Genomic DNA, 21,108 nt, shown 5'->3' with positions numbered 1-21,108 from the left:
AGTCACGACTTCTAACAGACCTTTCAAACAGGTCCACCAGTTTGCGTTTGCCAGGAACGACCGTGCGGCTCACGGGGCTTTCTCACCGCAGAAGTGGCGGCAGGGGAGCCGCAGTCAGGCAGGACTTCCCTGCAGGGCTGAGTTTACTCTGGGCAAAATTCCAGAAAATTCCAACGAAATGGACAATGCCCACTTTCCCTCCACCGCAGAGAAAGGGGACCTGGTAGGGATGTGGCCGGAGTGCGGCTGTGTCCCTGACAGGTGTTTGAGCACTGGAGCACCCTGGGCTGCAGGGGTGGGGGTGGCGGGGACAGGTGGGCGGGGGATGCACAGTCACCTGCTGTTGTCGCGATCGAGACACGGAGAGGTGCGGCTGCAACAGAACAGATACTTTAGCACAGAGAAGGGGCTGTGGGACACCCCAGAGGGTCCGAAGCAGCTTTGGAATGAAACAGATTACCCCACACTGCTGCAGTCTTCACAGAGAACAGATGGGGACGCCATGGGGGGCACCACTCTGCACAGATGCTGAGAGGGGCCGGGGTGGGCTCCGGGACGCAGGGGGCCACGGGCACCCACTGGCAGCCCTGCCCAGCGCTGGCTGCGGGGCACTGACGAGGCTGCTGTCCCAGAGCCCAGACACCACTGAGGAGCATTCAAACGACAGTTACAAAGGCTGAGACTGACGGGCAGAGTTTTGTCTCCAAAGCTTTCCGTTCACACTGTTAACCCTTCCTCAAGACTGGCGGTGCCCTATGGGCCACTGCAGAAGGAATTGAGACAGAAAAGGCACAATTTAAAGACTGGCTTCCAGGACAAGCAGTGGCAGAAGTGATAAGGCAGAGTAGGTAACGTGAACTGCCTACAGGCAGGTAGCAGAGACTGTGCCAACAAAGTCTCGGTGCTCCTTCAAGACCGTGGGCCCTGCCCCAGCTGCTGGCTGGCTGGGGGTGGGGGGCCCGGTCAGACCCCACGGCACAGGCCTGTCAGCTCCCTCAGCTCACTCGTGCCTGACATACAGGACACATGTTTAAGGGACCAGAAAGCCAACCTTACAAAACAGTCGTGGAACTACTTATACAGTCATTTTCTTCACCCAAAAGAATTTACCTTCATGTGCCTTTTTAAAAACTAGGGCGTTTGAAATACATGAACAACCAAGTTAACTGCTCGAGGTTCTGAAATATTAATGTTGTCAAGCAGCAAACAATCTCCACTTGCTCAAATCTCCAATACCCACTTCCCCTGTCCGGCCGAATAGCTTCATGGGTTTTTAACAGACTTCACTTTTTGGGGTAGCTTTAGATTCATAGCAAAACTGTCTTCGACGTGTTTTTATGAAAAAGATCAATCTTTAATGGACTTCTAGTTGCTACAACTCCTTGTAGGATAACATGAGAAATTAACATTTAATTGCTGGAATGTGGCTCTCATTAAAAAACTGTAAAAATAAAGAGCTTTGGGATAATACTTGAAATGAATGGAAAAACGAGCCGTTACTAGAACGAGGCCTTATGTCTGCTCATTCACAAGCACTCGTGAAACTGAGAACTGTGAATTCACGATGACGCTGGTTTGAGCATCACTGGGCAGCTGGCGACATCGCCGGCTCACTGATGAGTCAGCCACACCACTCCGAAGAACCACCACTGGAATATAACTGTCAGCCTTTCTTCGGCCAGAGGTCAGCTGTGTCTCCTGGGCAGTCAGATTGTTTTGGTCAGTGGACATCAGCCGCTGGGAGCCCAGAGCAGAGGCGGAAGAAACCACTAGCCCGGCCTCAGGGGACAGCTGGGCCCTCCGCTCGCCTACAGCCCCACCGGGGACCCCATTAGACTGTCGCATCTGAAAACAGTGGCAGGTGTATTTAAAAAAACTCACTTTATTACCCCCTCTGTCAAAAAACTTTTTTTTCCCTGACACTCTGGGCAGATTTAGAAGTGGCTTAAGAATTTGCCCAAGAACCCCAGTTCCTTGAAAAAAATATATAAAAACAACTCAGGAACCGGGTGTATAACGAATAAAACTACAAAAAGTCAATGTTATATGATGGGATGTCATAGATGCAGTTCCTGTCCATTCATCTGGTGGTAGCTTTCAAACGCCACGACACTCAGGACCGAGGATTTGGCCGTCACTCCCCATCGGTCAGAGCCATGGGTCCTGTGGGTTTGCGTGAACACTACAGTGGAGTGAGGCATCGCTGGGCAACAGGGTCCCACTGAAAACAACTGTGAGTCCACCTGACAGGAAGACGGTGTCACCCAGGGGACTGGGAATGCAGTCGGCTGGGCTGGGGTTCAGGAGCCACCCGGAAGGCATGTGCAGGGATGTGTAAGTGCTCTGCTGAGTACTCTTCTGTGTAAGTAGACTCTGCTGAGTACTCTTCTTTCTGGACAAAATGCTAATTATTTAAGAAGCCTATAGCCTTAAGGTTCCCCCGCGGGATCCGTAAGATAACATTCACCTTCCTGAGAAGTGAACTTAAACTGTGACCTTTGACCGTCTGCCTAACATGGCTCGTGCCACACCCCAGGTGACGTGGCCGAGATGCAGTCTGATGGAGCCCCTCCAAAGGGGACACTGCGTTCCCTCTCCTCCACAGACTGTCTTCCAGCATCGAATGACACAGGTGTGTCTCTTCGAGGGAGGCGGGGCCTGCTGCAGGTGTGGCACTCCAGAACTCAGCAGCGTGCGGGGCACTCGGGACAGGTTAACCACCGGGCTCTCCGCAGCGATGGGCGCTGTTAGGCCTCGCCGGCCTCCCTCACAGTTGGTCTAAAACATGCACTGCTGGACGACTGGCACTTGTTGACATCAGGAAGCCACGGCTGTGAGGGTGGCAGAGACTGTGGGAACTGGGTGGGGCCTGGCCTCTGCTCAGGGAGCTGAGCACATTCAGTCAGCGATCCCGCTGGTTGTTCTGGGAGGAACTAGTTTACTGCAGACCAAGACTGTAAAGACCCTATCTTAGTAAGTGATTGATCTTTAACCACGAATGCTCTAGAGGTTGACTCTGTGGTGAATTCAGCCATTATGGGTTAATCACGTCATGGCTGAGATCATCCTTCCCCAGGCAGGCCAGTGAGGACGTAACTAGGACGGTTTCTGCACTGGGGCCTGTTACCGTCAACACTCAGGGTCGAGCTGTTCCTTCTTCTCATCCTCAATCAGAAGTTTAGTAGCAGAGTGCAACGTTATGCTTTTTGAATAATTTATAGCCATTGGATTTTAATTATCTCATTTTACAGTTAAAATATGTAATTAATTTTGGATGAGGTTTATTTTGGTTTTTATTTCCTTGAATAAGTGTTGCATTAGGAACTAGCTTTTACTTTTTTAACAAGGAAATAAGTCTTATTATTTCCCATATCTTTGTAACTAACTTCACATTCTATGAATCTTTAGTAGAAAATGAAACTAAGATGCCCTAAAATTTTTAACATCTTAGAATGCTTTCCTGAAAGGAGACTATTTTAGAATAATAAAAACAAGAAAGGATCCACAATTCAAAATAGTCCTAGGGGTTATGGATAAGGAGTTTGGATAAATACAAAGAATTGTATTTAGTTAGATAATATACGAGCAGGGCTTAGAAAAGTGACTAAATGAACAAATAAATGTTAGGGCTTTACATATAATATGAACGGCCACATGACCAAAACTACTGAACTGTAAGGGGAAGTTCAAGTGTGAAGTGCATCCACAACAATGAACTCGGAGCCCTCCCTTCTGCCGAGCTGCTGTCAGACGCGGCTCGCTCGGTGGCACACGCGGCCGCTGACCCGGGACGGGCAGACTGACAGCAGCACCGCATTTCCTCTGCACACAGAACAGGACTCGGACTTCCGGAAACATCATTTTGAGTGCATTCATGTGTGAGCAAAGGCATCTATTAACCAGCCGGTTAATCTCACGTACAACTTTCCAGAAAATAGATAATCCTGCCTCTCCTTTTCAGACTTCTTAAAGACAAAATGTCAAGAGTGAGGACACCTACAGTATCAGCTAGTTAGTTAGCAAGCTGACGCGGTTCTGCTGGTTATTTAAAAACAAGGGTCAGTTTTTCTTCACTGAGTCTGACCCTGTTTGCCGGTTTGTGCAGTAAGGGCCCATATTGGGCAAGCCGTGTTATTTACAAGTTTAAACAACGGTCACTTCCCCTGTAAGCTGGCCACCAGCTCCAGCCACCGGACAAAGCTGTCATTTTCACACCCCCCTCGCTTACCCTCGCTCGGGACACACGATACCAGCAACTCACCCTGAGTGAATAGGGCTGGAAGACAGGGCCACATTGTCCAGGGTCTCGGGGCCCCAGCTGAGGCGGTAAGCGTTCCTCTCCGCCTCCTTGGCGAGCGCCGACACCTAGACACAGAGACAGTGCTGAGTGCAACCCCCCTCGCTCAGACTGACACGCTGCCACCTCCGAACACGGCGCCACAGGTGGGCAGCCCCGCCTGAAAAAACCCCAACTTGAAAATGCAAGACCAAGGTGCGTTCGTTTGTCATGCACCCCTGTATCAATGACACTGTGGATGTTGGATCACATCTGTGTGACTGCCTGTGAAGAGAGCAGGTGTTGGTGTAGTCACGTGTCCAGCCAGCCAACACCAACACGATCACGCCCCATTCCAAAGTGTCCCCTAAAACACTACATCTTCTCCATCGGTGACAATTCTCAACACCGAGAGGAGTCATGTGACCCTCCGTAAATGCATCCTACTTCACACTGTTCCCTGTGCTAGAGACTCTCCGGGGGGCTGATTTTCACACGTGATCCCACAGAGCACAGAACAGCTAAAGAAACCAGCAGTATGGCTTTAGAAAACTGCGGGTCACAGAGAAACCTAGTGAACGTTTTCCCTGGTTTAGAAAAGGCCTCCGGTCTTACATCCGGGCGTCACAAGGTTCCCGTGATTTCTTTCAGATGAAGAAGGGCTGCCCTGGACGCCCCCCAACACCAAGCAGCATCCGAAGGCTCCGCAGCCCGGAGACAGGCAAGTGCAGGGCCACCTACCTGATGACTGGGGATCAGGACTGCGTCGTCAATCATGGCGCTGTCCCGCAGGTAGGAGGCGTGGCTCAGGGTGTGAGACCTGTCGGAACTGAAGGACCGGAGGCTGGCAGGTGAGCAGGAGGCCATGGTCACGTGCCAGCGGCGAGCGGAGGGGGGAGGAGGGCATGACGAACCGAGCAGGAGAGGGGAGAAAGCGTGCAGTTAGCTGCTGGGGCCTTCCAGGGGACAGACCGAGGCCCAGTGCCGCCCACGGGCCCGTCACCCACACGGACACGCCCCGACCAGTCTGGGCCGGGGCCCCGGGGAATCCAGAAACTGGGTCTGATCCTTCTGATCAGACTCACGTTCTCCTGAGAAAGGCCTGGAAGCAGCAGCGGCCATTCACGCAAGGAATGGTCACATGGACAGACCGCTCAGACCTGAGCCGAACGCTAACCTTCCTGCAACTGAGAAACGCAAGGAGCAAGCCAGGCCCTCAGAGAGAACAGGACGGAAGACAGACTTCTGTCCGTCCACGCCCATCCTGCTCTGCTGCTGTGACCGCCGAGGCCGGGGACCCCGGGAGGCCAGGGAGACAGCACCGCAGCCACATGCATGCACACTTCCTGAGGAAGCAGGTCCCCAGCGAGGCCAGGTCAGAGGACAGGCGGCCCCTAGGTGCCGGTCGCCACAGCAATTACACAGGCACACAGAAAGCGTTTCTAGGCACCAGCCAGACCCAGCCAGCCTCCCAGCACAAAGCGAGCGGCCAGTGGTGACGAGCAGAGGTGAGGCTGGCTCTCATGGGGTTCGGGCCTCCACCACTGTGTTTTCCTGACGTTCTGTGGAATCTGAATGCCGGCGTCCCGCACAACGCACTGAAGTGTGACCAGTGCAACTTGGCATTCAGAGATGCAGTTTTACTCCTCCCTGGTCAATTTGTACACTCCGAGGACAAATAGATGGAGAGCTTAAATAAGCTCTATTTTATGTCCAGGTATTTAAAGACCAGTACTCAACACACTAGCCCAAAGCCCGCAGGGGAAATGGAGAGACATGCAGTCACACCACGGTCACAGAAGCAAAGTGCCATTTACTCTGGCTGGTGGGTGTGCAGCCAGTGCAGCTTGTAGAATTATGGACTAAGTGTTCCAGTTCATGCACTTGTCAGCAAACACTATGTCCATTTTACAAATGTACCTAACTTTGTAAACCAACACCGTCCTGTCTACCCTCCGGCCAACTTGGGTTCTCTCTGCGGGGTGCCCTCGGCAGAAAATCCGTGGTGGCGAAGGGCCCTCTCCCGCCGACCCGGACCAGGCCCCAAGCACCACCGGCTGTGGCACGCGTGGGGGCCAGTAGCTGGGTCCTGTGTGCTCACACCTGCACGTGTCTGTGTGTTTACAACAGACTGGAACCTAAGCAGAGATTGGGGGTCCCCGCCCTTGTGTTTCACAGGCTCCCGCTGAAGACAAGGGTCCTGACACCACACACCTGGGGCTTCAGTCCTGGCCCTCAGAGGCAGCTCTCCCTCCCCTCAGTGGAGTTCAGCAGCATGCTCATAAAGGGGCTGCAGTGCACTCTGAGTAACCTTGGCCTGGCCTTGAACTTGAGGACAGGAAAGGGATTAAATTAGGCGGGGGCAGGGAAGGGTCTTTAAACTCGGGAATCCCGTCTCCCTTAGAGGACTGAATGATTTTGTTTTACTGCCTTAAGCCACAGAGCTGCTTCAGGTTCGCTGGCATGAGTTCCGTGGCAGGCCACTCAGAGGCAGTGCTGGTGTCGCGCGCTCCTCACTGGGGTTGGAAACGGGCCAAAGAAGACAGCAGTGGAGGTCGCCCGCCTGGAAGGACAGGGCCATCCACACGCTCGGCCCACCTCCATCAAGTCTCCGGGGCCCGACTAGTTAATGGCATAACCTTTCCCCACAGCTTCAGAATTCAAAGATGCAGAGGGTGAGGTCACGCACTTGAAGTGCCAGATGGACGTGCACGGCAACACGTAAGGAGCAGGAGGCTCTGGGAATGGGACTGAAGTGCCTGCTCACAGCGTTGGGGAGACGCTGGCCCCCGCAGAGCTGGCCCTGAGATGTCGTTGCTGGACAGTGGAGATGTGGGAGTCAGAGGGGACGGGAGCCAACTGAATGGTGGCAAAGGTGCCTCAACTGGACCTGGGCATGCAGGAGCAACACGTGGACGCCGGGCTCGGCGGCCGCCCCCCGGGACACCGTGACCTGGGTGGGTGCCCATCTGCTTCAGGAATGGGGCGTGAAAGGGCTCACCCGATGGAGCACGACTCCACACGTGGCAACCCCCGAACCCCACGGCCTGACTGCTGGGTCAGTCTACTGCTGGGTTTGGGGGGACAGAGTGGGGGCAAGGCTCATTTGTCTTCCCTGAAACCCAACAGGAAAGGGACACAGAGAGAGAAGAAAGGGGAGAGAGAGACGCGGTGACTTCCAACAACCAATAAAGAGACCAGGGTGGAGAGAGATTAGGAATGAGTGAGGAAAGCCAGAAGGAGCCCTGTGTCTCTAACATCTCCGACTGCGGGACTGCGCGCTACCGCCATCTGCTGTTGAAGCACTGCTATGGTTTGTCTGGCACCTTAGGGCCTATTTTGCTACAGAACCCAACTCAAGGAAACAGTGCCGGAGTGTTCCAACAGGAGGGGACTATTCTCACTGAAGGACAGGCAGCCAGCAGAGTCTGGGATCACTATGGTCTCTGGCCCGGAAACTGCCCACTGGATTGAAGACGTCAGGAACAAGTTTAAACGTGTTGCAGCAGAGCGACCCTCGCTCTCCACCCCGTCAGAGGTCATGCTGCTCAGCTCACAGGGCCACGTGTCTGCCGAGATGTGTGGGAAGTCCGTCGTGACCTTAAACATGTACTTTCCCACTACGGCACACTGCTTTTATGGACACGTACTGGGTTGTCTGCGTCTATGACTTCGCTGGAAAGTGCCGTGATTCCCAATGCGTGTGAGACAGCCAGTCGGCGGAGTTCTCCAGCCCACCGAGTGGGTCGACACTGAGGTGCCGCTGTGCCTGCTGTCCCTCCGTGTTCGACCCTGAACGTGACAGCATCTGAGGTTTGTGAGCACTGGTAAAACAGAGGGGACCGCCCATCCTGCCGGTCAGAGGCTGGCTGTGATCTCATTCCACGCACAGAGTCACACCTGGTTGACTCTGCACCCTTGTGCACTCCAGTGTCACAACCGTTCTTCTAACTGCACGGGGCTAACGAGGGCCCTTTTGGGGCAACCACACAGGGCGCTGTGACAGGTGAGGTCAGGCCCCCGGGCTGGTCCTAGCTCCTCATCACACAGGAACCCTTCCAGCCCAAGGAGCCATGCCACGCGACACGTAAGAACCCTGACGTGAGCAGAAATCCCTAATTCTGGACCGTCGGCACCCACGAGCGCAGCACACACACAGAGGCCAAGCAGCGAGCGGGCGGATGCGGGGGAACTGCAGGGCCGCGCTGCCCGGCTGCGGGTACCCACCTGGGAACGGCACTACCGAAGGCACAGCAGACAGAGAGCGTGACGGCAAGGCAAAACGTTACCAAGAAAGGTGACTCACTGAGTTGTCTAAGCAAAGGTTAGAAGTTAACGAACAAGAAAGGGAGCTGCTGCCTGCCCCTCCGCTCGGGGAGGGCGGCCAGTTGCAACCCTAGGGAAGCAAGCAGGGGCTGGAGACCAGGCCCTGCCTCGTCTCCTCCCCGTCCTCACACACCCTGCGGCGTTCGGTGGGACGCACTGCCGCTCCCGAGCCCTGCCTCCCAGGGGGCGCTGCTCTGGGTTCCCACAGAAACTTCCCCATCAGTCTGTGACCGGGGGTCAACCTGGGTGCTGACCATGAAGCCAGGGGGCTCAGTGCCCAGAGGCTAAACACTCCCTTTTGGGGCTGAAGGGAAAAGTGGCAGATGATTAAAAACATCTATTGAAGGCAGATGTCTGTGCCTCCTACTAGTCTGTGATTTTCCTCAGTCATCTCATCTCTCTGGGCCTGTTCCCTGCTCTGAGTGGTTAGCAATTCGGGGACGTGCCGATGTCAGCAGGGGAGGGTCCCCATCTCGGCCCTGCACCTGCTTTTCTTTATCATCATCATCATCATCATCATCGGAGCACGCGACTTTCTCCCGCCAGCACCTGGGCCAGCACTGGTGCCCACCTGTGGGAGCACCTACCTGTCGGAGCGCCCCCCCTCCAGGCTGTAGCGCAGGTAGTTCATGCCGTCCAGGAACTGGCTGCCGGGCAGTGAGTCATCGCCCAGCTCCTTCAGGTCCTCGGGCCTCAGGTACTCGCCACCGTCCCCAGTCATGGTGTCGTCACCTGCAGATGAGTGAGGTGGCAGGAAGTCACCCACAAGTGTGACGAGGCAGCGACACTGCGCTGCCGTCCCAGAAGCTGCACGTAGGAGGGATGCAGAGCCGGGCATGGGAAGGGGTGAAAACACAGGAGACGCCCGTCCCGCACCGGGGAGAAACCGGACCCAATGGCGATTCTTCCTCTGTTCCTCTGCTCACTCCTCCTCGGGCCCTGACTCACAGCTGTGGCACGGAAGCAGACAAGGCTCAATGGCACCAGCACTCTCAGCTGCCACACGTGGCCTGCACTGCTGTGGGGCACCCTGAAGGTCTGAGAGGGAAGAGGTCCCTTTGGGACGGCACCCCGGGGACCCTTGGGAGTTGGCCGTGTTTGGAGGCAGGGCCTTTGTGGACGTCATTCAGGGGAGTGCTGAGGTGCGATCCGACCGGGTCAACCCAAGGACTGGGTCCCTACAAGGGTCAGAGGGACACAGAGTGGAGGCCAAGGGAAGCCTGGAAGTGAAGGATCACTACTGGCCCCAGGAGCCTTGTCCCACCACGGACCTCTGGCCACTGAGTTTGTGCTAATGTCCTGCGGTCGCCCTAGGAGCTCCCGGGAAGCTGGAGAAGGAATCGCCGAGGGAGGAGCTGGAGGTGCTCCCTGGTCTGGGCGCACTCTGGCAGGCGACCTAGCGGGGTTCTGGGTGAGAGGCCATGTGTGAGAGTCAAGGGCGTTAGAAAGACAGCATGAAGGAAAGAGCCACAAGGACCATGTGGAATCCATGGCCACACTGGTGGGCAACAGTGGAGACCCACTAGGGACACTGCTGTCTGACACAGCAGTGGACCAAGCGGCTCAGACGCCCCATGATGACCCCAGACGTGCCTGTCCCACTGCTTCCCTCCCCTTGTGTGACGTGTGGCTCTTCCCCAGGACTGCCTCCATGAGGCCAACAGATGGGGGTCCCTTCCATTTGATTCTGGGAGAAAAAATTCTTAGACTCGGTGTCAGAACTGGCTTTCCAAACTCAACACGCCTGATTTGTACAGCAGCCCACATTATTTTCAGTTTTGTTAGCGTCTGCGCAGAATCTCACTGAGGAGCACCAATGGGACAGGGAGGCAGGTCTGTTGGATGAAATGAGCTTCATGAATCCCTGCAGCGAGTGGCCTGAGTGAGGGTTAAACCCCAGAGCCTCGCTGCCTTAAAAATGATCACGTAACTACTAAGTTAATATAGTTGTAACCACACCAGAAACACATCTTCACCCCAGAGTGACATCAACTGCATGCAGTTCAAACAATCTAACTTAGTTGTTAACTTATTAACACTAGTTCCACATCAATTCATCAAAGAATTATTTTTTCTCTAAATTTGTACACTACGAAGAAATATTAGTTTTGGAAAAAGAAGTATATACTGTTCACATAATTTAAATATGTTAATATGTCTCAATAATTGTTATAAAATGATTAACCACATAAGCAAGTCACGGCTTTGCACTCCCAAATCAATAAAATCCACGCCCCCAAATGCACCCCAGCCTACACATGCCCCTTCAGAAGGAACAGGTTAGCGTCAGGCAGCCCAAATTTAAATGTTAAGCAAAAGGCCTCAATGCAGTTAAGCAAAGTAAAAGCAAAGCAAAGCGTCACTCCAAGGATTTTCTCTAATGGTACCTGAGTCACTCAGTACTTCCCCATCAATAAAGTGGTCACCAAACCGTTTAAAAGCTGTTCAACATATGAGTTAAGATGAGCAAGTTGCCCCCAAACACCACGTGGTGTGCACCTCTGAGTGGGGAAGGCTAGTTGGCACGCACCAGGGCAACAAATTGCTACAGTAATTTGGGTGCTGGGAGCTCCCAGCAGTGCACAGACCCAGCATCCGTTTGTCCTCAACACTGGTTCCCACAGGAGCTGGTGCAACAACGCTCTCACCAACTGGCGAGTTAACAAATTGGTTCCAAATCAGTGTCTCAGTGCAGTTTGACCTTGTGATTAGATCTTAAAGAACCTGACGAAATGCCTTTCTATCTCTCTGTGATTATTGGAGAAATATTATAAAGTTTTTTGTGAGTCATTTTTCAGCCGTGCATACCGGAGCACAGCTGCACTCTGAAACATGGTCGCACACTTTGCTGCATTCATGAATTTTTAGCAGCAGATTTTCTGGTTCAAGAACAGTCCACCATCTACTTGGAGTGGGTATGAGGAATGCTGCCCACTGACGTGTTCAGAGCCCCCAGCAGAGCCGCAGGCTGCTCAGAACCCTGGAGCGCCTTTACCAACTTGAACACTAGAGGGGGCACATTTTCTGACTTAACCAAATTGAATTTGAATTTGTCTGACTTACTGCTATTCTATTTTTAACCTTCTCTAAGGCTCTTTTCCTCTGGATTTAAAATATATTCTGCATGTTTGAGCCAATCAGAAAGCAGGGGTTTCTCAATATACCACGGTAGTATATACTCTGAGATCTTTTTATTTAAGGTGTTGTAATAAAAAGCAATTTAACTTAATTATGATATGTGTTAATAACTGCATTATCAGGTGGACACTGTAATAGATGACCGATTTCCAGTCCTGCCCCTTCCCAGGGCTGTTATTTAGTAGGACAATAAGAACAACACCAGTTGAAAATACACTACTCAGAATCCCCCTTCCCCAAATGGCAAAAGCAGGTTTTTCGGAATGAAGCTGGAAATGTAACTGTGAAATCCAGAGGCTGCCCCGCTGCACCCACTGCCCAGCTGTCCCTGAGGACAGGGTGGCCCCCCAAGGTCTGAGGGGGAAGGCTCACCCTCTTCATCGGAAACATCGAGCACCTCGGTCATCGTCTCAGGAACATTCAGTTTGTGTTTTTCAGTGATAGTCTGGAAAGAAAAAGAAATCATTAATGCTCAGAAACAAACTCGAACAAGAGCTCTGTGGAGCCAGGAGGAGCTTGGCCCCAAGACCAGGCCAAGGCCCCACCTTTCACATGGATGTTCTGGAAGTTCCTTCTCATTTTCTTTCCTGGAAACCCACTTCTTGCTCCTAAAGACAAAGGATCGTGTGCCTGGTAAGGCTGTACAGGGGAAGCCCACTGTGCCGAGTTCCCACTCGGAAAATGAACTGGTCAGCAATGGCACGAACAAGCAGCCCCCTGAGGAGGCAGCAGCAGGCGCGCAGCCTCCCCAAAGCGAGGGAGCAAGCGAGCAACGTCTCCAGGAAAGCTCGAGAGGCAGCTGTGGCCACAGGCAGTGTATTAAAAATAAAGCCCGTGGAAAAACTGTTGAAAACAATGTGAAAGATGTAAACTCTCTGGAAAGAAAATGTGTCTTCTGGGATCTGAGGACCCCGCGGAGGGGACCCAGGGTCCTCACAGGGACCTTGGTCCGCATTATATAGCAGTTGGGGGTGGGGGAACCAGGCTGCAGGGGCACTCCCGGGGCTCAAAGGCTAACCTCCCCATCTGTTCGTTAGCAGGCCTGACCAGGACCCTGACAGTAACACAAAGATGAAGTGAAGTAACACCGATGAGAGTCTAAGAACGGTGGTTGGCATATGTTAGTGTTCAACAAGTATTAGCTAACACGCATTGCTCCCGTTGTGGAGGAATTATACTTAAAAGGAAGGGCCTCTGAACTTGTCATCACTCGGGCCTGAGGGAACGTTTCCAGAGGCTGCTGCAGGTCCGGTGCAGTTTCAGACACGTGGCCTGGTATTGTTACGGGAATTCAAGAAAACGATTCTCCCTGAGCATCTTCACTGAGAGCCCAAGATGCTACGCGCGGTGGTCGCAGTCCTCAGGCTTTGCCGCGTGGACGTCACAGATGCGTCCGAGTGGCTGCAAGGACACTCTCACCTGAGCTTTTCTTTCCAAAAGTATCACACAAATCGATGATGCAAAATTATGCAAAAGACATTTAAAATCCACATCACAATGAAACAGGCTTTCTTTTGGGTGATGTCATCCTTGGAGAGAAGGAAGAAGCCAGGAGGGTGAAAGAAGTCCCGTGGCGCAGAGGACGGGGCACTGAAGCCCGAGGGCACAGCCAGCCTCACACACGCATTTCCATACAGGCCGGGATGGCTCGTCGGGGACACAAATCAATGCCGTCGGAGACACCAAAGCTTCTGCCCACAGCTCCGGGGCATGGCCGGTCATTGGTAAGTATTTGTTGAAGGAAGAAATTTAGACCGCTTATATACACCACTTCGTTATTCTTTTAATATTAATCTATGAATTTAACAGATAAACCACCACCTGTTCTACATCAGTGGTTCCCAACTTCCGCCGCACATTAAAATTGTTAGAGGAATTTTAAAAATATTGTTGCCTGGGCCCTCCCAGGGGTCACCTAGGCCTCCCTGAGGACGCGCCGGCTCTGGGTGTTTTCTAGAAGGGCCTGGTCCGAGGGCGTTCGCGCAGCTCCAGGTGCAGCCCCTCGTCCTGGAGCAGACGGTGCGGGGCCAACACCACTCGGCCGGGCCACCACGTCCTCGCTACCTGGCTGTTCACCAGGAACCTGACTTCCATGTCCGGGGTTCTTGCTGGAACGGTGCTCAGCTCCGCCGGTGAACGGCAGCCCCCGGAGAGGCCCCGTGCCGGCGCAAGGCACGCTGGGACCAGCCAGCGCTCCGACTCCTCCCAGGCGTCCACGCAGCTGCGGGCATGCGCAGTCCGGTCGTTCGCGCCAAGCGTTGCTTAGGAGCCTGCGATCTCTGAAAGCCGAGGTGCGGTCCCGTAGTTTTTTGAGTACAAGGAATTTATTTTCTCACAGGATCTCCGTGTCACGCCGCAGGCCACCGCCCTGGCGTTGCTGCCGAGAGAGGTGGCCTTTTCACCTCAGCACAGCGCGGGTTCGCGCCCCGCAGACCTCCCGGTGCCTCAGCGGCAGGAACCAGGAAAGAGCCCGGGACCCCGGAGAGGGCGCCCTCTAGCGGCGGCCTGAGGAACCGGCGCCCGCAGGAGCCTCGCCGGCCAGTGAGGGGCTCGGTGTCACGTGCGTCCGGGGAGACGCAGCCCGACCGCGGAGTCTCTCCTGGTCCCAGGCCCCGGAGGGAGGCGCCACCAGGACTCGGCCGCGTTTTCCGCTCCGTGACTTACTGTTGGAACTTCAATCTTTAAAAATACCGCGGCGCACGGGCGAGACTCCGCTGGAGAAACCGGGCGGCGCGGTTTGCCTGCGTGCGGACCCGCGGCCTCGCGGCCAGGAACGGAGCGCGCTCCCCTGCACGCGGGGCCCCGTCGCGCTGCCGCCACTGCTGCGGCCGCCTCTTCCCTCACGGCCCCCGGACGCGGCCCGCATGCCCGCCCCGCAGACCTGGGACCACATCGCCCCCGGAGAACAACAGCCTCTGCCCGGCCTTCTACCCGCTCGCCAGCCCAGCGCCCAGCAGCGTTCGCAGGTTCAAGCTACAGCAAAGTCCGAACGAGTTCATACAAAGGGAACGTCACCGGGAGGGGCCCTGCTGCGCGGGGGACACAGCGCAGGCCGCCTCCCCGCGCCCGCGCCGGGTGCCCCCAGGCTCAGCAGGCTGCGAGGGGCGGGCGCACAACGGCGCGTTCTGAAGAGGTGCTCTCTCCAGGCACAGACCATGTCCCCGCGGAGCGCGGTCTTTCCGAATAAAAAACCATCGAGAACAGGAAGCGAGGAGCCGTTCCGCGGGAAAGGCCTGCGGGGGCCGGGGGCCTTCCGAGGCCCAGTCGCCTCCGCTCAGAGGGTCAGAGGCTGGGTCTGGGGCTGTCCGGCCGCAGCGGCCGACCCAGCGTTCTGCGGTCGCGCTCACTCACTGTCTGCGCGGGGCTGACGAGCAGCGGCAGTGCGACCCCCGTGCGCTGACCTCCGCGGAGTTCGGGGCGCGTTCACAACAGACCCGCCCAAAGAAGTTCAGGGGGAAGAAGGGGCGCGTGACTGGGGCACGTGCCGGGGCCCCTGTACTCACCGTGGTGGTGGTGACCTCCTCAGTCACAACCTTCAGCGTGTCCACCACCGAGATGTAGCCCAGCCGCTTGGCGATGGCCAGGGCGGTGTTGCCATTCTGGGGTGAGGGGCAGAGAGAGAGCAAGAGCACGGGGCCAGTGAGCTCCCCGCCCCCGGCAGCCGCCCCGCCCCCAGCGCCCGGCACAGCCGAGGAAATCACTAGTTTTCACCATCACATCCCAACGCGGCTTGGTAACTTCTCTGGGCTGGAGCGCAGATCACCATGGTAACACAACAAGCGGCATCTGCCCGCTCTTGCTAATGAGAAGCACTTGCGGCTTTAACCCCTGGGAGCTCAACTCTGCTGGCCCAGAGGCTGCATTGTGCAGGGAAAAGATGCCCCCAAGTGCTGGCACCGACCAAGGGTGTGCACCGCCCCCCAGGGCCCCCTCCACCTCCGGGGCACAGACACTCAGTGCCACAGCTGCAGGGGGGGGGCTCCTGGTACCCCCAACAACACTGGCCTAGAAGCTGGGCCCCGCGCCAGCTACTGGGGACACCCTGAGAACCTCTCCTCTCAGTTTGCATTTCAATGGCTGCGCAGGAGATGGCTGGGCCCAGTGCCCCAGCAGCCTGAGTCAGGCCCTGTCCCTGGGCTGAGTCCTGGCTGCGCCGTCCCCGAAGCCACCCCAGTGCTAGGCCTGGAGGGCAGGGCCTCATTCCAGGAGGCAGCGGGAACAGGGGCACCCTGCACGGCCTAAACCGTGGCTGGGGCAGAAGGACAGACTGAAGCCGTGCTGTTGGGCATCACATGAGAAGGCGAGGCCCTTGGGGAGAAAGATAATGTCCCTGCCGGGGACAGAGCGACAGCAGGCAGAAAGGAGACCCCTTGTGGGATGGACTCACTCCACAAGGAAAGAAGCCACAGGCTGAGTCTCCAGGGTTGAGGGGGGCTGTGAGGACAGGACCCTGGGCATGTCACGCATTCACCCACCGCGTGTCCGCCAACTCAGCAGCACAACAGACGGAACTCTGAGGGTGGCACAGGCGAGAGGGACAGGGGTGCAGGCAGGAGGACAGGAGCAGGTGGAGGGACAGCCCGCAGGCAGAAGCAGGCAAGGGGCTCACCGTGGTGGTGGCGTCCGGCCGTGCGCCGTGCTGCAGCAGCACGTTGATGATGTGCGTGTGGCCCTGCTGCGCAGCCTGGTGCAGGGGCGTGTAGCCGCTCTGTGGGCGCCAAGGAGAGGAAGAGCTCGGTTAGCCAGTGTGCGGAGGCCTGCGTCTCACTTACGACAGCGCCGTGTACAGGGGCCACCTCCCCAGGGACCCTGTTCTCTGTAGCAAACACGCCCACACTCCTTTCACCCACAGACCGAGGAGTGGCTGGCCGGCTCTGTCCTCTGTCTTCCCGCATTCTCAGTGGTTCGCATGGAAACGTGTGCCGGGAGGGCCTGCACCCCGAGAAGGAGCAGCACCCAGTGACCACTGCCCCAGGAGGAAGGATGAGGAGATGTCACTGAAACCTGGGTGTCACAGGGACCACCGCTGTCCCCCGTCCCCCGTGACTTCCTGGTGGGTAGCCCTGGGCTCGCTCTGTGCCAGTCCATCCAAGATTTCCTTTCCCAGAGCAGCTTTGGCCAAAAGTGAGTGAGCCCCTCAGAGAACAGCAGGCCCACTTTGAAAAAAAGTTTTTAGATTTAGGTTCTTTACCCTTCTGGTCTGAGTTTGCGGCAGGAGAAAGTGAGGAAGTGCGGTGAGGAGAGGGGTAAAACTGGGAAGAGCAGAGGGGAGTCACTCGTTCAGTCCCTCTGGAGTTGGCCAGGCAGGAGGTCATGAAGGGTGTCCACACCTGCTCCGTGGTCCCCCTGCCTCACCCCTCGGGGCAGTTGTCCAGGGTCCCAGCTGCGAGCCCCTGTCCCTGTGGCCTGCGTCACTGCACTGCTTCCCCATCTGCAGGAGAGTCCTCTGTGCTCACAGGACACTGCACATCCCTCCTGCCCTTGCTGTGGCCTGCCATCGGGGCTGCCCCATGCACAGGACACACATCCTGCCAGCTGAGCGTCCCTACCATGGGATGACCCAGGAGCAGTCGTAGGGACAAGGACACCTGAGCAGCGTGAAGGGAAGGAGCGTTCTCCTAATTGTCCTCCTCTCTGTTGTGTTCACAAATACTGTGTCAGCTGAGCCCAGGGGCCTGTGCAGGGCCAGCAGCACTTCCTCAGCCGCTCTCTGGCTGTCGCCAAGCCCAGACACCGAGGTGACATTGTCACTCTCCATGGGCACTGTGGCCAGAGACCTGTGTCCCAGCGATGTGTCCTCCAGGGAAATTGGGACAACCGGACTCTCGTGCTTCTGCAGAGGCTCCCGCCCCCTCCTCCAGGCCTGCAGCCCCAGGGCTTCTGCCCACAGCTGGAACCTCTGACCCTCTCCCCCTCTCCCTCCCCACCCTTCCATCTCATTTGCAAAATGCAGACAACCAGGACTTCAAGTTCTGTAACAGATCCAATGTGCCGTCCATGCAACTTTTCTGTAGTTTATCTGAAGTTGGAGGAAAATGTCAGCAAACGTTGTTTTCTTTCTCACTGAGAGCTCCGTGATCTTTAGAGCATATCTGACAAAGAGAGTGCCCCCAGCACGCGCCCACATGCTGAAGGGCACGCCCTCTGCAAATGATCAACAGTCAACCCCACCTGTTTGCCTCACGCTGCTGCTACAGGGTTTCATCCTAATTTTAAGCTAGTAATAGTCCCTTAAAACTAGTTTGCCTCACCCAGTTTGAATACCAAGGCATAAACGTTTCAGTGCTAAAGGCAATACTTGGTTTTATATTTTCATAGCAACAGAACAATTTTGGTAACTATGGTTGGTTGCATATGAGAGGTGAGGAAAAAAACAAATCCTTCTATAAAAATGTCATTCTGTGTGAAAAAAATCTTACGTGTTTATTAAAAGAATGTCCTTTGAGGTGCCCAGATCAAACCCCAGGGAGGCAAACAGTTTATCTGGTGGAATGTCTGGCTTCCCAGCATCGCACGCCTCACAACACGAGGTGGGTGCCGCAGCCCGCCTCTGCAGAGCCTTGGTGCCCACGAGAAAGCCCGCCCCAGTGCCCTCGAGTGAGCTCACTCAGCAAATGCAGTGCCAGGTACTAACGCCGGGAATCTCAGATGCACTTTTAAATTTGTCCCCACGTCCACTTCGGGAGAACTCGAGAGCTGCTCGAAACCAGGTGGCGGCCATTCTTGCTGGATCAGACATGCCAAACCTCTGGTGTTCATAGTGTTTCTAATTTAAAAAGTGACTTTTTATTTGCTTATGTGCAGACACAGTCTTGTTCCTGCTTCTGCAAGGACAGAGAGAGACCGACATCCAAACTCCCCTGGTCCTGGCGCGCAGCGCTGGAGCATGTCTGAGCGTGTTCTCACCAACAGGCCCACTCACGGCTGCAGCAGGGGTTTCCCACACATGCACTGGCAAACCAGCACGTTCACGTGTCTCTCTGGAGCTGCGAGGGGCACCACAGCGTAGTTACATCATGGGTTTCTCTTCCCTTGAAGCCCTCTGGGCGCCCTAAAGCGCATGTTACTTTCCGACCTCGCTTCGCTAACGAGGCACTTCTGCTGCCCCTGGGAAAAACAGGTGGGTGCGGGGCAGGAGCCAAGGCCAGGAAGTATGATGTCCTGCCAGGGACCATGTGTCCTGCAGTGATGTGCTGGCCCGTGTCGCTGCTTTAGCTCCATGTCAGAAGCTCTGAGCTATGGCTCTCAGATGTTGGAATGAAAGTCTAGAACCATCACACAAAACCACACAGTGTATCCACCACTTTACAAGAACCAAAGGGCAAAGCCCACATGACCGTGGTGAGTGAACGGAGTGTCACTTTGGCAGGACCCTTGCCGACAGAAATGCAGTGAGAACAGCGTTACCTTGGTTTTGGCATTGACGTCCGCTCCCTGCTTCAGGAGGAAGTTGACCATTTTCACATTTCCGTAGTGACAGGCCACGATTAAAGGAGTGTAGCCCAGCTGCAAGTAACAAGGCACAGGCAGATGACCAACCACTCACAGGCAAACCTCGAGGGGCGGGGGAGGTGCAGACCCTCCAGGTGACCAGGGTAATACTACTCAGCAGGTGTGTGCATCTTGTGCACACAAACACAGGAGCAGGTCCGGGAACATGAGGACTTCATGCCACTGAAGGAGCCCAGACCAAACATGGGCGGGGCCTGACCGACAAAGAGCTAAGACAGAAGCGGGTGGTGGGTTCAGAAACCAGGCAGGAGAAAGGGGGCCACAGAGGTGGGGGGGGACCTGCAGTGAGGTGGGTGGGGGAGGTCACAACAAAACAAGGGCAAAACCATGTCAGTCAGGGTGTGGGGTGAGCAGGGGCAGGAGAAGACAACAAGCCACTGCCTGGCCAAGCAACAGGGTGTAGGCAGCTTCGCCCTGCGAAACTGAGGCCCCTGTCCTCTGTGCATTTGGACTTGACTCCAGCAAAACAAAGACCCATTCCAGGTTTACAAGCAGGAGGGTCGTCGTTAACCCAGGATGGACTTTTGAGGGGGGCACCTGCTGGAGTCACCCCAGGACCCACCCCCACAGTGACAGCCGTCCCCGTACCTTTGTGTGGGCGTCCTGGTCGGCCCCGTGCTTGGTGAGAACCTCAGCGACGTGCACTCTGTCCTCCTGGGCGGCCAGGTGTAAGGCAGTGAGTCCACTCTGCCGAGAGATGGGGGCCGAGGATGCGTCAGAGTGTGAACGTGCACCGCGTCACCCGACATCCCGTCGCCAGAAGAAAGTCTGTGAATGCACAGCCTCTCCCCAGAAATCGCGTCTTTTGATATTGCAGACAAACTGTCCCAACTACTGGGACTCTCCACCCAAGACAGATTCTCTGTTCACTGACACTTGCAGTAAATCACGTTTTCCATGTTGGGCACTTAAATCGTGATCTGAGGCTTACTCGGCAAACCCACTGCCAGATGACCACCCCACCGCGTCTGTGCCTCCCGCTGAGCCACCCCGCTGCTGCCCTGGCTGATCAGCCAAGCACAGGTACCACTCACTCAGCAGAGCAACGGTCTGTGCTCTCATCAAGAAAATATCACATCGACATAAAAAAATGGAGCATTTCATGAAACGAGCTCAGCACGGTTTTCTCCAGCCCCCAAAGGCAGTGTGCTGTTTTCTAGAATCTTCTAAAGACTACATAAACAGTTGTACCCTCATTTATAAGCAGCATCATGAATTGGCCATTTTTAGGTAACCAGCTTGTCACATGGGCATCAAGGGGTGATTTTAATTAACCAAAAATGCAGTGGAAGCACAGCTCAGGGACAGGAGGGTGGGGCTCGTCCTTTGCGGCCACAGTGTGGCAGCCCCACCCCACGGGCCAGTAGCTCCTTCAAGAAGGTGGAAACTTAAAGAGCCTCTTGAACCCTAGACCCTTAGTCCTCTTCACAAGTGCCCTCTGGGTGCTCCTCAGGTGCCCGGAAGCCCTCCAGCTCCTTGCCTGCATCGGAGCGCAGGGTTTCTGCCCCTACGGCTCTCCTGCAGCCCTGCCTGCTCCTGGTCCTGCCCCTGTGCTTGCCGCTGTCGCCTGGGCAGCGGACTGAACTGGGAGCACCATCCCCCGGCCCCCAGTTCACGTGCAGTTGAAGTCGGCAGGCCTGACTCCGCTGCCAGGCGAGGCTACGGAAGCTATGCCACGTCCTCCCAAGTCCGCGTCTCCAGCCACGCGCCCCCTTTGGAAACCTCGACCGACAGCAAGAACATTCTCCAAGGGATGGAGAAAAGGCTTTCTACGTAGGGCAGCCCTTTTCCTTGTGTCCATTATTACATGGCGTCGGGTAAGGAATACAATATCTATCTCTACATCATGGTCATTA

At 55.5% G+C, this 21,108-nt stretch overlaps 1 protein-coding gene across 34 annotated transcripts in view; it reads right to left on the bottom strand.

Annotated features, from left to right (window-relative positions):
* Positions 1–21,108, bottom strand: part of ANK2 (ankyrin 2) — a 305,473-nt gene that overhangs the window by 42,950 nt on the left and 241,415 nt on the right. For 14 of the 34 annotated variants that reach the window (XM_053658114.1, XM_053658111.1, XM_053658113.1 and 11 more), the window contains 10 exons: positions 19,841–19,939; positions 19,148–19,246; positions 16,350–16,448; positions 15,244–15,339; positions 12,113–12,185; positions 10,990–11,043; positions 9,190–9,334; positions 5,018–5,120; positions 4,262–4,365; positions 338–373 (listed from right to left, as the gene is read on the bottom strand). In XM_053658114.1, the coding sequence (XP_053514089.1) occupies positions 338–373; positions 4,262–4,365; positions 5,018–5,120; positions 9,190–9,334; positions 10,990–11,043; positions 12,113–12,185; positions 15,244–15,339; positions 16,350–16,448; positions 19,148–19,246; positions 19,841–19,939 (908 nt within the window). The remainder of the gene's footprint in view (positions 1–337; positions 374–4,261; positions 4,366–5,017; positions 5,121–9,189; positions 9,335–10,989; positions 11,044–12,112; positions 12,186–15,243; positions 15,340–16,349; positions 16,449–19,147; positions 19,247–19,840; positions 19,940–21,108) is intronic. The other 20 variants (XM_053658127.1, XM_053658128.1, XM_053658135.1 and 17 more) reach the window with 5 other exon arrangements.

Source organism: Artibeus jamaicensis, unplaced genomic scaffold (assembly GCF_021234435.1).
Source record: "Artibeus jamaicensis isolate MK-2021 breed Jamaican fruit bat unplaced genomic scaffold, CSHL_Jam_final scaffold_537, whole genome shotgun sequence".
NCBI classification, from domain to species: Eukaryota; Metazoa; Chordata; class Mammalia; order Chiroptera; family Phyllostomidae; genus Artibeus; species Artibeus jamaicensis.
Note: the sequence above shows the minus strand (reverse complement) of the source record. Positions and strands in the feature narration are given on the sequence as shown.